General features: G+C 34.2%; 1 protein-coding gene across 1 annotated transcript in view; it reads right to left on the bottom strand.

The window, feature by feature from the left end:
• LEKR1 (leucine, glutamate and lysine rich 1) overlaps positions 1-18,798 on the bottom strand; it is a 175,705-nt gene that overhangs the window by 109,155 nt on the left and 47,752 nt on the right. Inside the window, exons 3-4 of the mRNA XM_069473050.1 lie at positions 10,787-10,906; positions 2,626-2,801 (exon numbers count right to left, since the gene is read on the bottom strand). Coding sequence (XP_069329151.1) covers positions 2,626-2,801; positions 10,787-10,906 — 296 coding nt within the window. The remainder of the gene's footprint in view (positions 1-2,625; positions 2,802-10,786; positions 10,907-18,798) is intronic.

Consider the following 18,798-nt stretch of genomic DNA (forward strand, 5'->3'; position numbering starts at 1 on the left):
TATGTAACTTGCACAACAATCCTTTGTCACATTTTGTAAATATTTTTCTCTGTGACTTACCTACTTATTTTCTTAATGGCATTTTTTGATGAGCAGATGTTTTTAATCTTGAGGTCTAATTCATCAATTTTTGTTCTTCTATAATTCTTGCTTCTGTATCCTAGCCAAGAAACCATTTACTATTAAGTCATGAAAATGTTTGCTCTGTTTCTTCTACTAGCTTGATAGTTTTATCTTTTACATTTAGCTTAATGATTTATCTTGAATTAATTTTTATGTATGATGTAGGAGTTGAGGTATATTTTTATTTTTCCATATGCGTATGCCATTGTTTTAGTACAATTTGTTGAAAGACTTTCTTTTTCCCATTGGATTGTTTTGGTGCTTTTGTCAAAAGTCAAATGATCATATAAGTAGAGACAGGGTCTCGCTCCTGTTCAGGCTGGTCTCGAACTCCTGAGCTCAAGTGATCCTCCTGCCTCAGCCTTTCAAAGTGCTAGGATTATAGGTGTGAGCCACCACCCCCGGTCAAGAGTTATCTTTCAATTTATTTATTAGCTTTTTAGTTATACATCTTTGTATTTTTTCTTAGCTTTTTAGTATAAATAAAATAAATATTCCATCATGTCACATAAAATACAAAAAGAGTACAACCAAATGGATCCATTTATTCCGTCCATCTTTTATTCTCTACTTGTCATATGCTATACTGACATAGTTTATAAGCTCCACAATATAATATCTTTTGCTTTAAATAGCATGTAAATTCTTTCTAAACTCAAAGGAAAAAAGTCGTTTAAATTTACCCATATTTGTCACTAATGGTACATTTTATTCTCTCTTAAGGATCCTGGGGCTCTGTTCATTTTTTTTTATGTTTATCTCTTCAAACTGAATAATTTCTATTGATCTATCTTAAAGTTCACTGATTGTTTTTTCTGTAGATGCAATATACTATAAAAGTCCATCCATTGAATTATTTCAGTATTATATTTTTTAATTTTTGAATTTCCCATTTTTAATAGTTTCTCACTGAGATTTTCTCTTTTTTATTCACTACCAGCACATTTTCCTTTATGTCCTGAACACAGTTATAACAGTTTATTTAAAATCCTGATCAGTTAATAATACCTTCTGGGTCAACTCAGTGTTGGTCTCTTACTGACTGCCTATTCTTTTGGGTATATGGGCCATATTTACCTGTTTCTTCCTAGGTTAAGTAATTTTGGGTTGTATCCTGAACATTGTGGATATTGTGTTATGTAGACTCTGGATTCTTTTATGTTCCTCTGACAAGTATCGACTTTTTGTTTTGTTTTGCTTTGTTTTAATCAGCAGTTAATTTAGCCAAACTCAAACTACTAAATCTCTCTCCTATTTCCCCTGGGGTAGATGACAGCTAAAATATCAATTATTTTAGTTTTCAATGGGCTGTTTAGAGTCTTCCTTGTGCACATATATTTCAGGGATAATCCAGAGATTTGGAGAGAGTTTATATGCAAAATCTGCCCTCTCTCTTTCTGGCTATCACTTTTCTAGGATATCCCCTCACTTCTCAGAGGCTAAGGCTGCCTTGATCTCGGTCCTCCAATCTTCGGACCAAAAATACTATAGATTTCTATCAGAATTTCAGCTTCCCTGCATGAAGCAAACTGTACCTTACCCTCAGTCCAACAGCCTTAAAAAAATTTAAAAGGAATTTACCCTAAAAAAAATAAAAATAAAAAATAAATAAAAGGAATCTACCTACTGTCATGTCTTTCTTTCAGTGCTTCTAAAAGAATTTTTAATAGGCTGTTTTTTAGAGCAGTTTCAGGTTCACAGGAAGATTGAGCTGAAAGTACAGAAAATTCCCATATACCCCCAGGCCCATATGACTTCCCTTGCTATCGACACCCTGCACACTAAAGTGGTACATTTGCTACAATTGATGAGTCAGTATTAACATATTATTACCACCCAAAATTCATAGCTTACATTAGAGTTCACTCTTGGTGTTGTGTATTTTATGGATTTTGACAAATGTATAATGACATGTATCCACCATCGTAGTATCATAGAAAATATTAATAGTTTTGCTGCTCTAAAAATCCTCCATGCTCCACTTATTACTATTCTACAGTTTAGTCTTTTCCAGAATGTTGTATAGTTGGAATAATACAATATGTAGCCTTTTCAGATTGGCATCTTTCACTTAGTAATATGCCTCCTTTTAATTTTCGACACTCTCTCCATTAAGTGCTTGGTTTGGGTCACCCTCAAATGTTTTTAGGTAGCTATTCTGTCCAGAATTTATGGTTGTTATCTGTGGGAAAGCTGATCTAATATGAGTTACTCAGCCATTAAAAGAAGAAAAGTTTTAAAAGTACAAATTGGTATATTTAATAGTAATAACCAGACTTGTCCACAGCTCAAGATAGATGTATCATAGCTTATCTTAGATCAGCCTATAATTATTAAATTTCAGGGTTAGCATAGATCTTAATGGTTATCTAGTCTCCCAACCAGTAACAGGTTTAAAAAAGTTAATCCTAATTCCCACCACATAAAATATCATTATTTAATTACTTAAGATGTACCATTTACCAAAAAAGGACAATTATATTCTAAATATATATAACAAACCTGTCAAGGCTGTTTCACTTAGAGATTTAATTTGTAGAAAAACTTCTCCTTTCAGTGAAGTCCAGCTTTGAAAATTATCATATACTTCATTTTTAATACTCATGAGTTCTCCTTTAGTAAAAGTAAGTAATGAAAGAGTCTTATTCCAAAAATATTTATACTCCAACAATCTTTGACTGTAAAGTAATAAAAAATAGGATTTTTTAAAAACAGTAAGCATAACAAAAAATATTTCTTAAAAAGTAGTTTTAGAGTGACCATATAATCTATTGTCTAGTTGGAGACAATTTTGAAAGCAAAAGAAAGTGCTATTCATATTATGCTCAGACAACAGATTTATTATAAACTGGAAATATCTCAGGTAGACTAAGGTATATGGTCACTCTAACTCATTTCCATTTTGCCATTTTAACTACAAAGAAAGAGCTAATTATTTTCATATGTATTTATTCTATTAATCTTGTTTTAAATTAATTCAACAGCAAACATTTAGTGAAGAAAATTAGGTCAGAGCAATTTAGTCACAGAGCCTAAATGAGAATCTTAGATTCTTAGCATTCTTCCCACATATTATGGTTCCACAAGCAGTATAAAATTTGGGGGTAATAACAAAACCATTCAAAGTGACTGATCCAGTGTTTTGCTTCATCAAATCCCACAGCTTAAAGTAATCACGTGCTTTTTGTCATCTCAGTGATTTTTATTACTTCAGATATCCTGGCTATAATTTCCTTAATAATCAAGCAAGATACAGACATTAATTTAGGAGTTATCAGTGAAAAGGTGACTGAAGTCATGAAAGTGTAATTATTTGGTCAATATTTATGTCCCTAAGTAGACTAAGATGTATAATGCAGAGGTTCTATCTGTCTTATTCATCACAATCTTGTTAGCATCTAGCACAGTGCCGACCACATATTAATAGTATGTGCTCAACAAATATTGACAAATGAATGAAGGAGTGAATAAAACAGATTCCTTACCAGTTGCAGGAATGAATAAGTAAGAAGTGCTAAGGATGACTCAATCAGTACGCAGAGCTGGGAGCTAAGGAGGATGTTGATTTCAGAAAGCACAGAGTTCAAATAGGTCACTAAAGCAAGGGAACCAAAAGTGAGGATGGAAAGCCTGATGTAGAGCCAAGAAGACCCCAATAAGGCAGGAAGATTGGGGCCAAGAACTAAGTCAAGTTAAGGGGCTAAGGGACCCAGTGTGAGGCAGCTGCTGAAATTAGGCTGTATACATGGGGATGGGGCCTGTTTGACAGCTGGGGATATTTAACAGAAGAAAAGACTGGATGTAGATGTAGATGCCTCTGCAGGGGAGAAAGGCAAGAAATAGAAAATTCAAGCTTGCTGGCTAAGAGCAGATTGAAGTTTTGTGGAACCTAAATCTATATGATTTCTCCAAAAAAAAAAAAAAAAACCCCAGAAAAATGATTGCTATAAAATTAGTCTAAAAAGTACATAATTATTTATAGAATGAGAAAAATCACTGCAAATAAAATTTTAAAAGTTGATAAATTCCAATAACATCAAAATACAGAAAAGCAATAAAACTTTCTAATAAGTAACAGTTCTACAATACTTTTTTGCCTACAATTTTTGGCTACTTGCTCCATAATCACCTATTCATATGAGAATGATTTTATACTATTACTTTATGAGGAGAGAATTTAAAGATTATATAGCTTTTCACCTAGTGTGGCCATTTGCTTTCTTATTATTAAAATAATAGTTTAGTAAGATCTTTTGGCTTTATAGCTCTTTATTTGTAATGCCATGTAAATATTTAGCATTATCAAGTTTGGAGAAATCCCTATCAAATTTTTCTCATATATGATTATAGGATTTTGGCATTTCAAGTTCTCTTGGAAAGTGACTACTCTTAAATTGTCCTTGAAATAATGAAACTCATGAACCAGTTTATCCTAGGTGTCCTCCTTGAGTTAGTATACTATGATTTTTATTTTATATTCAATGATGCTAGTAGTTTTTGTCAAATCAGTAAGAAACAAATCTTTCTTCAATGTATTTGAATAATTAATCCCTCTTCATTAGATTATTAAATAATCTAAGAACTTTTATTAAAAATTTATCTCTTTTGGCCGGGCATGGTGGCTCACGCCTGTAATCCTAGCACTCTGGGAGGCCGAGGCAGGAGGATCACTCGAGCTCAGGAGTTCGAGACCAGTCTAAGCAAGAGTGAGACCCCGTCTCTACTAAAAATAGAAAGAAATTATATGGACAGCTAAAAATATATATATAGAAAAATTAGCCAGGCATGGTGGCACATGCCTGTAGTCCTAGCTACTCGGGAGGCTGAGGCAGGAGGATTGCTCAAGCCCAAGAGTTTGAGGTTGCTGTGAGCTAGGCTGACGCCACGGCACTTTAGCCTGGGCAACAGAGTGAGACTCTGTCTCAAAAAAAAAAAAAAATTTATCTCTTTTTATTAATAAATTTCCTCTGATGTAATCTGAAAAAAATTGTTATTACAATTTGCTTCTTTATGCCAGAACAATTTCTATTGCTTAATTTGTTCGTCTTATTGCTTTTAGTCTATTAATTTTAAAAAACTCATACATATCCAAATTAATTAGTGTAATCTATTGCTTGTTTTATTGAAGCATTCTAAAATGTTTTTCCAAAAGGCAATCATAATGGTGTACTCCCAAGTCAACTTTCCCTTACTTGGATCCTCCAAACACCTGTGACTACTCAAATGGTAAACTGACATCAGAAGTGAGATATAGGGAAAATCAGAGTGAAAAGAGAATTTTTAACTAATTACAACTAAACCATCACCATCACCAGGGGCCCTCCCAGAACTCTGGAATAAAGTCTTGAGTGAGGACTGTGAAACTTAAGCATCATCTGGTTCACTAAATCTGCCTGTATTGGTAACCTTAACTTTCTCTGTGAAATATGAGGCAAGATGCACAGCTACTAAGAGATGAACAGCACTGATGAGCCTAAGCAGAATAGTGAGGATTCCTCACTAAGGGCCTAGAGTTTAACCACTTAGAAGTAGGAATAAAGATTGAGGGTTTTAAAGATAAATACAACTAAATGAGTAGAGGAAAAATAACTTGGAGTATTGGTAAACTCCTCTATGTAGAAAATCCTAAAGAATACACACGCGCGCACACACACACACACACACACACAAATACTAGAACTAATAAAGGGTTCATTAAGGTCACAGGATACAAGATCCATACACAAAAACCAATTTTATTAACATTTCTGTGCATTAGCAATGACTAATTCTCAAAATAAAATTAAGCAATCCAATTCATAATAACATATTATTCTTTTTAGAATAGTAGTTAAAAATAAATTTAATAAAAGTACAAGAAAACAAAACATTTCTGAGAGAGCTAATGATGTCCATAGAAAGACATACCATGTTCATAAACTGCAAGATTCAATACTTTCAAGGTGGCAATTCTCCCCAAATTGATCTACATAGTCAATGATGTACCTATCAAAATCCTGGCAGACTATTTTGCTATAATTGACAAGCTGATGCTAAAATTCATATGAAAATGCAGAAGACCCAGAATAGCCAAAACAAAGCAAAGAAGAAAGTTGAAGGACTTACATTTCTTGATTTCAAAATTTACTAAAAACTACAGTATTCAAGAGAGCGTGGTGCTGACATAAGAAAAGACATATAGATTAATGGAATAGAATAGAGTATCCAGAAATCATCCTTTACATTAATAATGAATTGATTTTAGATAAAGGTGCCAAGGTGATTCAATAGGGAAAAAACAGTCTTTTCAACAAATGGTGCTGGAACAACTGAAAAGAGATGAAGTTAGATCTTTACCTCACATCATACACAAAAGTCAAATGCATCATAGATCTAAATATAAAAGCTAAAACTGTAAAAACTTCTAGAAGAAACTACAGGAGAAAATTTTGTGACATTGGCTTAGACAGAGTTCTTAGATACATCACTATAAGCACAATCCCACAAAAGAAAACAGATAAATTCCATTTCCAAAAATAACAACTTTTGCCTTCAAAAGATACCATTAAGAAAATGAAACAATAATCCACAAATTTGGAGAAAATATTTGCAAATCATATTTAATATAAAGGACTTGTACCCAGAATATATAAGGAACTCTTATGATCCCATTATAAGAAAACAAATCAATTAAATACGCAAAAAATCTAAATAGATATTTTATCAAATAAGATATACAAATATTTAATAAGTATATTAAAAGATGTTCAACATCATTAGTCATTTGGGAAATGCAAATCAAAGCTGCAATGAGATACTATTTCACATCCACTAGAGCAATTAAAATAAAAAAGACAGGCCGGGCGCGGTGGCTCACGCCTGTAATCCTAGCACTCTGGGAGGCCGAGGCCGATGGATCGCTCGAGGTCAGGAGTTTGAGACCAGCCTGAGCAAGAGTGAGACCCCGTCTCTACTAAAAATAGAAAGAAATTATATGGACAACTAAAATATATATACAAAAAATTAGCCGGGCATGGTGGCGCATGCCTGTAGTCCCAGCTACTCGGGAGGCTGAGGCAGTAGGATCGCTTAAGCCCAGGAGTTTGAGGTTGCTGTGAGCTAGACTGAGGCCACGGCACTCACTCTAGCCCGGGCAACAGAGTGAGACTCTGTCTCAAAAAAAATAAAAAAATAAAAAAATAAAAAAGACAGACAATAATAAAGGTTGATGAGAACAAGGAGAAATTAGAATCCTCATCCATGGTAAGAATGTAAAATGGTGTTTGCCACTTTGGAAAACAGTCTAGCAGTTTCTTAAAAAGTTAAACATAGATTAACCATATGACCCAGTAATTCTACACTTAGGTATCTACTCCAGAGAAATGAAAACATACAGCCACACAAAGACTTGTATGTGAATGTTTATAGCAGCATTATTCATAAGCACCAACAAGTAGAAACATCCAAAATGTCTATCAACTGATACATGAATTAAAAAAATGTTGTTTATCCATACACATATTATTAAGCAATAAAAAGGAACAAAGTACTAATAAATGCTACATAGATGAATCTCAAAAACATAATTAGTGAAAGAACCCAGATGTAAACACTACATATTGTATGATCCTATATATCTGAAATGTCCAGAAAAATGCAAATCTACAGAAACAGAAAGATTAGTAGTTGCCTAGAACTGGGAATGAGAACAGAGATTCACTGACAATGGTGTGACTCAAATGTTCTAATATTGGATGTGGTAAAGGTCGCACAACTCTGTAGGTTTATTAAAAGTCATTAAATTGTCCACTTAATATAGGTGAATTTTGTGGTATGTAAATTATATCTCGAAGCTGTTTTAAAAAGATGTGGGATAATAAACTAGGGGATCAAGGTTAGTAACAAAGTAAAGCCTGAATATAATTGAGAAAATGAGAAAAAATACTGATAGCCTTAATGAGGCTGATGAATTGAAGTGAAAGTGAGAAAGCTAGGAGGAGAGATTTTTGGAGCTAGCACTAAAAATTTCAGAGATGACATGGTCTAGATTTACAAATAAAAATTAAAAGATAATTACTTTATACTTCAAATAGTTTACGAAAAATTCACACTAGGAATCCTCTAAAAGTAAACACTGCTAGAATATTTCAAATAAGGCCTGATTTGTAATACTGGACTTATATATAACTTTATATGAGGTGAAGTATAACTATATTCCATACTCGTTTTTATTATCTATTTTATAGGCCCTCTAAAGTTCATTTCCATTTTCAAAAGACACTTTATTCTGAATAGCAGATGCATTGAGCCAACTGAGGCATACCATACCTACTTTTGATCACTCTCTAGCAAGACACAGGTTGGAAATGATGCCAGGGAAAACACAGAACATGAAGAACATTTTGCTGGAGAATAGGTGGTTAAGCCCAATTGTAATTAAACAAATGGGAGAATAATTTTAAAGGAGCAATGTGACCCTAAAACACAGTTCATTGATCTACTGAAAGTTCCTTTTGGGCTCCATAAATAAAGATGATTACATCTGAGTAGAAAGCTCAGGCTTCTTTCCCTTACCTCTTTAAAAGAGAAGATTATAACCTCCTTTTCTTTATCCAGAGAAATCACTACACTTTATGTTCTAATAGATTTTTTTTTTTTTTTTTTTTTTTAGAGAATGATATCTCACTATGTTGCCCAGGTTGGCCTCAAACTCCTAGGCTCAAGTGCTCTGCTTCAGCCTCCTGACTAGCTGGGACCACAGGCACACACCCCCCTGCCTAGTCTAATAGATATTTTGAAAATAATCAATAAACTAGTTTAAAATCATCTTTTAGTGATATAAAAAAAGTCACTGAACTCTGTAACCTTTGGTTTGATTTTATTTTTACCAATATACCTTTTTCTATGCAATGTATCTACTAGTGAGAGTATAAATAAAACCAATAATTATTGTTTATCTATCAAAAACTTTAATTTGTATGTGTCTAGTTGGATGGTTACTTCCCAAATTGCTTTTAGCATGTACTAATTTTTTATATAAATCAGATCCCAGACTCCTCACTTGTGATCTTTTAGCTAAAAATAAACAAAAATCACAGATCTATTAAAAACAGATGAACAAAATAAGCAGTTAAAAGTATAATTCAAAATGACAAGAAAATCAGAATATAGAATTAAAATAACATTTCAATATGTATGTCTAAGTTTCTTCAAAAATTTAAAATACTGAAAATGACATGTAAAAATGTGAATAATGAGGATTAATTGTATCAGTCCATAATATCCCAAAGCAGGAGTAATTATTTGATCTACTCCCAGTCTAACCTTTAAAATTTAGTCAATCCTACCATCCACGATGGTATTGGAGGACAAAACAGATGAGATTTCCTTAGCAGACGTGGGCTGAAGCTATTGTAGAAGCCAAAAATGAATACTGATGGTCCCAATTAATACAGGAGAGTTGGGGTCACCTGGGTGTTATTAGCCTGTTGGTTCAATGCCAGAATTCTAGAAAAGGGAAAAGGGATTTCTGATGACAAAAATAGTCATCCATTTTGTAAGTAGATTTCATTCATTCAAAAATTATTCATTGAGCATCAGTTATATGCAAGACATTTATGAAAGGTGGATGGCCAGTAGGTTATCATGAGATAATGCAAAAAATTCGTAGCCCAATTTTTGAACAAAAGATTTCTGGTAATGATTAGATTAAAAACAAAAACCTAACATTCAAAATACCCAGCATAATATTTTAGTCATCTTGAACCTGTGTCATTTGCCACACTGATTTAACTTATTTCCCTTTTCTAAGAGCTCAAAGTTACTCAATTCAAAAAGGAATCATTTTTTTCTCAGAAACATTTTCAATATATTTGATTCCAAGTTTTTTTTTTTTGAGACAGGATCTCACTCTGGTGCCTAGGCTAGAGTACAGTGGCATCATCATAGCTCACTGCAACCTCAAACTCCTGGGCTCAAGGTATCCTCCTGCCTCAGCCTCCCTTCTGAGTAGCTGGGACTACAGGCATATGCCACCACTTCCGGCTTTTTAAAAAAAATTTTGTAGAGATGGGGTCTTGCCATTGCCCAGGACGGTCTTGAACTCCTGGCTCAAGTGATCCTCCCACCTCTGCCTTCCTCCCAAATGCTGGGATTATAGGCGTGAGCCACCATCTGTGGCCCAATTCTATTTTTAGAAAAGAAAATGTACTTCCTAGTTTCTTTATAACATTGGATTTTTACCTTTAGGTATTATAAGCCCTCCAACGATTCTATAAAAGCAGAATTAACATGTTTTACATTGAGGAGTTCTAAATTTAGGGGGCTTATTACTAACATTTAGAAAATTTTCCTATTCTATTACTTTTCATGTCACTGGACTATTAATCAGGGAGTCAAATATATCAAGAACTACTGGTGAAGAGAAAAATAGATTAGCTATTGTGCTTCCATTGTAAATGTCATTATAAAATAAGAATAAGAACAAGGTGTTAATAACAAGGTGTTTGCCTGATCTAAATTTTATTAGTAAAACTATTCAGCTAAGATAATAGCTAAAAAAAGAAAATGCGATGCTGTTTCTGCTTTTCTCAATGACACTGGATATAGAAACCATATTACTAAAATGTTTTTGAATGTTAAAATACAACCTTTATAATTTTCAATTCTTAAAAGATAATCTTACCTGAAGATTTGTGATTGTCTATGTTTAATTTTTAATTCATGTTGCAAATGACTCAATTCTTTTTGTACTCTCTGAAATTCATTCTGTTGATTTATTAACTGCATGTTTGCATCTTGAATTCTAAAAATATAAACAAACAACATCCATTACAAGCTTAAATATTCTCTAATTGCTATTTTAAAATTAAAATTTATACTTTAAATAAAAATAAGAAGAAAACGATGCCTCTCTCTATCTCTATATATATATACACATACACATACACTATATGAATGTATAGAAAAAATATGGAGAGACACATACCAAACAGCCATTATCTGTGGGGGAGGACAGTGAAAATTAAAGGCAGGGAAAAAAAGTAAAGAATATTGAAAAAAGGCAGAACTTTTACTCTATATTGTTTTGTTCACATTTTTATGACAAACATGTATAAACATTAATTACAATGTAACTAAAATATTTATTTTTTATTAAAGTAATACATATACATAATTTAAAATGTCAAATATTACTGTTTTATGGCATTTTGTGTTGCTATAACAGAATACTTGAGGCTGGGTAACCTATAAAGAAAAAAAGGTTTAGTTTGCTCACAATTCGCATGGCTGGAAAGTTCAAGACTGGGCAGCTACAACGGTGAGGGCCCCATGCTACTTCCATTCATGGTGGAAAGTGGAAGGAGACCAGGCATGTGCGAAGAGGTCACACAGTGAGGGAGGAAGCAAGAGAGAGAGAAATCAAGGAAGCCAGATTCTTTTTATTTTTTTATTTTTATTTATTTATTTATTTATTTTTGGAGACAGAGTCTCACTCTGTTGCCCAGGCTAGAGTGCCGTGGCATTAGCCTAGCTCACAGCAACCTCAAACTCCTAGGCTCAAGCAGTCCTCCTGCCTCAGCCTCCTGAGTAGCTGGGACTACAGGCATGCGCCACCATGCCCGGCTAATTTTTTCTGTATGTATTTTTAGCTGTCCATATAATTTCTTTCTATTTTTAGTAGAGACGGGGTCTCGCTCTTGCTCACGCTGGTCTTGAACTCCTGACCTCGAGCAATCCTCCCGCCTCGGCCTCCCAGATTACAGGCGTGAGCCACCACGCCCGGTGGCCAGATTCTTTTTAAATACATGTTCTCACCACAACTAATCCATTCCCATGGGAGTGAGAACCTAACCCCCAGGGAGGGCATTAATCTATTCATGAGGGATCTGTCCCCCATGACCCAAACACCTCCCACTAGACCTCACCTCCCAACATTGTCACATTGGGGATCAAATTTCAACATGAATTTTGGCAGAGATGAACCATATCCAAACCATTGAAATTACCAAAAAGATTATAAGAACAAATAGTAATCATTTGCTTTTACCCCAATTCCAACTGCCAAAGGCAACTGCTTTTAACTTTTTTCCATTTCTTCTAGTATTTACTTCCATATTACTAAATAATGTGTTTACACTGGTATTTTTTAATATTTAATTTTAGGTATTATCTAATGAATTATAAGTCAGTTCAGATCTAGATCTGCTACATATAACTGAGACCTGAAAATGATGGCATATATACATAAAATCTCACGTAAAACAAATGTGTTGCCAACCAGTCCAATGATGAAACAATAGCTTTATAATGTTGCAGGGCCCCAGATCCTCCTGAATCTCTGGTTTACCATCTTTGGTGTGTGTACTTTATTCTCATAGTCCGTGGTGGTGGTGGAAACTCCAACCATTACAATCCCATTCCAGACCAGCAGCAGCAAGAGAATAATGGCCTACTCCATTCTTTTTAAGTCAATCTCCTCAAAGTACCACTGAATACTACTGAACTTAGATACATGGCCACACTCAGCTGCAAGTGAAGCTGGGAGGTGAAGTCCTTTAACTGGGAAGATTAGTCCCAGATATATTTGTACCTGTGTTGCTAAGATAGAAGGGAAAATGAATGTTGGGGCAGGCAGCTAATAATAACTGATCCTCCTACACATACTTACACACCTCCCCCACTTCTTCCCCTCATCCTCCCAATATAGTTAAATCAACCCTTTTTATTAAATTATATTCAGTATTTACATTTTTCTTCATTATATGTGGTGAGCCAAATACAATGCCATGATTATATTTCTTTTCTTGTAAAACTTTTTGTTGTCTCTGAAATTAACTCCTTTTCTTTCTTAGTTTTCTGTGTACCTATAACTGACTATTCTTCCAACTTTAACAAAGGTGTAATTCTCCACTCAATACCTTCAGATATAGCAGATAATCTTCCCAAACTATTTCTTTTCCAGGAGGCAGTCTTCGTATAGTCTCCATTCCGCTGCTCTAGTCTGGTTATGCTCTGGTTTGACTACATGGCTGTCCTTCAGAAGTTGTCCTCATCTCTCTTTCATGTCAATTCTCCTATACTTTGGTTCTGAAATTTTCTTCCTTCTTGGTTTAGTCTGAGTTTAGTCTAAGTTAAAATAAGGAATTTTCTGTGCACAGGGTGGTATATTTGAGACTCTCAATGTCTGAAAATGTCATTATTTTATCTCAGACTGAACCATTCTGGCTGAATATAGAATCACAGATTAAACATATATTCAGCAGAAAATCAGGGCACTGTTCCACTGTTTCCTAACTTCCAATGCTGCCGCTGAGGAGTCCAATGACATTCTCATTCTTACTTCTTTGTGTGATACATGGTAGGTTTCCCTTTTGATATGGTTTGGATGTTGGGCCCCTCCAAATCTCATGTTGAAATTTGAGCCCCAGTGTTAAATATGGGGCCTGGTGGGAGGTATATGGATCATGAGGACAGATCCCTCATGAATGGCTTGGTGCCCTCCCCACAGTAATGAGTGAGTTCACACTTTATTAGTTCATTTGAGAGCTGATTGTTTAAAGGAGCCTGGCACCACCTCCTTTTCTTGCTCCTTCTTTCACCATGTGACCTGCCTGTTCCTCCTTCACCTTCCACCTTGATTAGAAGCTCCTGGAGCCCTCACCAGAAGCAGAAAATTTTTCTCTTTTCACTTGAGATTCTTCAATTTGATCACAATGTATTATCCTTTCTTTTTTTTTTTGAGACCGAGTCTCACTCTGTTGCCCTGGCTAGAGTGCCGTGTTGTCAGCCTACCTCACAGCAACCTCAAACTCCTGGGCCTCAGCCTCCGAGTAGCTGGGACTACAGGTATGCACCACCATGCCCGGCTAATTTTTTTCTATATATATTTTTAGTTGTCCATATAATTTCTTTCTATTTTTAGTAGAGACGGGGTCTCGCTCTTGCTCAGGCTGGTCTCGAACTCCTGACCTCCAGCAATCCTCCCGCCTCGGCCTCCCAGAGTGCTAGGATTACAGGCGTGAGCCACCACGCCCGGCCCCTGTTAGTCTTTTGTCATTCTCTGTGCTGGGTACTTGGTGAGTACTTGCTTTAGAAACTAACATTCTTTAGTTTCAGAAATTTTCCCCCAGGAAGAATGATTCCTTCCTGTTCATTTCCAGAAAGATGTTTTTTTCTATAACATCTTTCTATTATTTTGATTGTGGGATCTCCTGGACAGATCTTTTAATTGCCTTACCCTTTCTGTACCATGTTACCACTTTTGACCTTTTTGTACTACTTCCATTATCTTCCTTCCTCTCTATTAAATTTTAACTTCTGCCATCATATTCTAACTACCAAGAATTCTTTCCTGCTCTCCAAAAGGCTCTTTTTTATGACCTCTTATTCTTGTTTCATTCTTGTTTCATTGAGGGTATCAATTATAATATGCTTTTGAAGTTTCTTCACCTTGCTGCATTGCTTCTGTTTCAGGTTTTTTTCCTTTGTTTTGATTTTTGTCTTTCATATTTTAGGCTTCCCTCAAAAGTCTGGTGATGCTTTGTTGTCTATTCATATTTAAGAATAAGGTACTTAAAGGACAATTAGCCTGGCTTCTACAAGCTAATGATGACAAAGGGAGAAAAGGAGGGGAGACCTTTCTAGATAGAAGAGAACCAAATATGACACGTGGACCTTGTATAGAACCTGATTAAAACAAATTGACTGTAAAACAATTTTCTTTAAGAATTGAGGAAATTAGATTATGGACTGGGAATTAGATAACACCAAGGACATATTGCTAACTTAGGAATAATAATATTGTGGTTATGTAAAAAAAAAAAAAAGTCACATCACACTGAAGGATAAAATAGCATGCAGAGATAAAATAGGGATAAAACAGCAAGCAGATTAGGATTTACGTTGAAATACTTCAGCAAAGAAAAAAAAGAAACAGATAAAACAAACATGATAAAATCTTGATAATTTTAAAATCTGTGTTAGTATTTATTTTACCATTTTTTCCTAAAAAGCTAAAGAATAAGGAACTGAAATGCTGCCTGTAAGTTTCTGTGCGAGTGACGGTGGGGAGTGGATTCTTTAATGCCGGGCTTCACTGTGGGAGGTCTGGTGGGGAACTAGCTATGCTGACAGCATAGATCTTTCCTCCCTATCCAGTCATTCTCCCAAGCTCCAAGCTCTTGACAAAGTCCTGGGAAGTAAGGAAAGGTACCTGGGTTGTGGCAAGGGATGTCACTGTTTCAAAAGTCAATGTTAACGTAATCTCCCTGTTTTCATTTCACCACCTCTCTTCTACCACTCTCCATCCTTGGCCATGTCTAGTGTCACTGAGACCAGAGAAGAAATACCCACTCTTCTGCCAGGGACAGGGAAAGGTAGTTACATGTCTTGGGGGAGGTGGAGTGAGGAAGAGGATCTGGAAGCCTAAATGTATCTTTAAAAGATTTTAAATGGGCCAGGCGCGGTGGCTCACGCCTGTAATCCTAGCACTCTGGGAGGCCGAGGTGGGCGGATCATTTGAGCTCAGGAGTTCGAGACCAGCCTGAGCAAGAGCGAGACCCTATCTCTACTAAAAATAGAAAGAAATTATATGGACAGCTAAAAATATATATAGAAAAAATTAGCCGGGCATGGTGGTGCATGCCTGTAGTCCCAGCTACTTGGGAGGCTGAGACAGGAGGATCGCTTGAGCTCAGGAGTTTGAGGTTGCTGTGAGCTAGGCTGATGCCACGGCACTCACTCTAGCCTGGGCAACAGAGTGAGACTCTGTCTCAAAAAAAAAAAGATTTTAAATGAATCCTCTTATTTTCAGTCCCACTTAATACCTTGGCAAGTATTTCTCTTAACATACTAAGAGAAAAAAGTAAGCCAAATGTTGTTTTTAGGGGTCACATCTTTAAAAAAACTTGACAGAGAAATGTAGACAATAAAAGGTTATAAAAGTATATATCAGATGCTTTAAAAGATGATAAAATGTTAATATTAATAACTAGCAAGAGCATTAAATGGGACAAAGAACATTTAATTTTGATTAAAAGCCCAATCACCAAGAAAAATAACATAGCTGCAAAATATATAAAGAAAAATCTGTTAAAAATACAATAAGAACAAATTAATAATCATAATGGGAAGTATTAACACTTTTCTCATAGAAATGGAAAAAGTCATAATAACATGAAAAATAGACAAAGATACTGAAGATTTAAATAATAAAATTAACAAGATTGATATATGGATATAATTTGAATCTTATATCTAATAATAATTTTTCCCAAATATATGGTATAATCACAAAAATTGACTATGTCATTGGCTACAGTTGAAATCTTAACATATTCTTAAAAAGAAAAAAGAAGTCATATACCTACATTTATTGCCCACAATAAAATTACATGAAAAATTAACAGCTAAGGGCAATCAAAACAATCTATATACATGGAAATGTAAATATACATCTAATAATCCTTGGGCCAAAGAGGAAGTAAAACTGGAAATGATAAACTATTTAAAAATAAATAACAATGGAAATACTATATATCAAAGTACTAAGAGGAAAATTTGTAGCCTTAAATACATTTATTAAAAAAACAATGAATGGATATTCTGATTGTCATGATCCAAGAGAAAGATACAAATGACAAAAACAATGAATGCTCAGATGCAAGAATATCTCAGTAGCAATAAGCATACTCAATTCCCAGATCTTGATTTCTAAATACCATTCTCTAAAAAAGAAATCAGAGCATCTTGGAGAACTGATTGATTCTAGAGCTGGGGCATGAAAAATTCAAGATGAGGCTAGAATGTTTTGTGGTTCCAGAAAGTAAGAATTGCTCAACAGAAGATGGGACAAGTTAACAGGGCACGGGTGTCACCTGAGAGAACCCCTAATGTCCAAAACTAAGCAAAAAATGAATAATCTCAATATAATTATGAATAAAGACCAGGCAAACCCAAATTGAGGGCTATTCTATAAAATGACTGACCAGCCCTCTCCAAAAGCCTCAGGATCATGAAAGACAAAGGAAGACTGAGGAACTGTCACAGATCAAAGATGACTAAGGAAATATAAACTCTAAATGCAATGTGGAATTCCAGATTGAATTCTGGAAAGGAAAAAAGTGATTAGTAGAAAAAGATGATAAAATCAAATAAAGTCTGTAGGTTAGTTAACAGTACATTGGTACAAACCAGTGATAATTTCTTAGTTTTTATAATTGTACCATAGTTATGTAAAGTGTTAATGTCAGGGGAAGCTGGGTATCTGGAAACTCTCTGCACTATTTTTGCAATTTTGTATAAATCTAAACTTATTTCAAAATAAAAAGTTAAAAAAAGAACAACCTGCACATATACAATGAGTAATTTGTACATGCCAACTGTATATGGAGTATAAATTGTGGTGTAAAAGGATAGGTGCATTTAAAATTTTAGAAGTCATACGATACTGTTTTAATAGCAAAACCAAAAGGAAACAACCTTTATGGTCAGTATATGACAATACATGGTCAGTATTAGAGGAACAGTTAAATAACCTATGGTTCTCTGGAATACTATATAAAAAATTTAAAAAAATAAAAAAATAAAGTCGATCTCTATGTCCTGGCATGGAAAGAATGCCAAGACTTATTATCAAGGGGAAAAAAGCAAGCTGTAACTTACAGAGATCAGTAAGTATGAAACCATATATTTTCATGACAGCTCTGTATGTACAGATACCCATTTAAAACTTCAGAAAAAGGATGAGAACAACCTTCTAAAATAGAGTTACCTCTACTGAGAGAACCAGCACTGGGAAGGCTGGTCAAGGGAACTTTAGTTTTTTCTATAATATTTAAATAATTTACAATGAAGATGTATTTATGTGTTACTTAAAAATTTTAAATTAGAATTTTTTTTAAAAAACCTAGACAGTCTCTTTTTGTGTGTATAAACATTTCTCAGGTTTATAAATGGGAAAAATTTTAGAAATATTAGAAATAAATTTAAAGGTATACAGTTCAATGATTAGATTAAACAACATGTGTATTAAAAATATTCCTTAAAAAGCAAGTATTTAACTACAATAGATGCAAAATGTGTTGCCCACACAGATGTGTTGTCAGAAAAACCCAGAAGTTTTTTTCCCCTAATTGACACATACAGAAAAAGTATGTGTTGCTATCTCATACATTCTTTTTATTTTAATGAAGAAGGTAGAAATTTCAAAACAATTTTTGTTATTTTTTAAATATTTTTTCTTTGAAATTTTGTAATTTCTACTTACAATAAAATCAGTTTGGAAGGATAGTCAAATGATAGGAAGACATTAAAACAGTCAAATGGAATGACATCTTATCACAATTAAGTGGAACAAATGTTTGACTTGTCCTGCTTAAATTAAATTGCCAGGCACTTTTGCTTCTAAAAATAAACTTTGCCAAACATAAAAAAAAAAAAAAATATTCCTTAATACATGCCTACTCCAACTATTAAGATTCACTCAGCAAACAATTGTTTTATAAAACATTTTCCTTTTTATAATTAGAAAACATACACATTAAAACACTTTTCAAGGTCACTTATTTTAATGTATTTCCCAAATGAATGTTATATATAAATAGCATCCCAAGCCTTCTAACTATATTCCCTGATAAATTTGGTCACATTAGTTCATTCAGCTTTGGCTATGCTAGTTTACTTTACCTCTTCTAA

The sequence above is a fragment of the Eulemur rufifrons genome, chromosome 7, assembly GCF_041146395.1.
Source record: "Eulemur rufifrons isolate Redbay chromosome 7, OSU_ERuf_1, whole genome shotgun sequence".
NCBI lineage: Eukaryota > Metazoa > Chordata > Mammalia > Primates > Lemuridae > Eulemur > Eulemur rufifrons.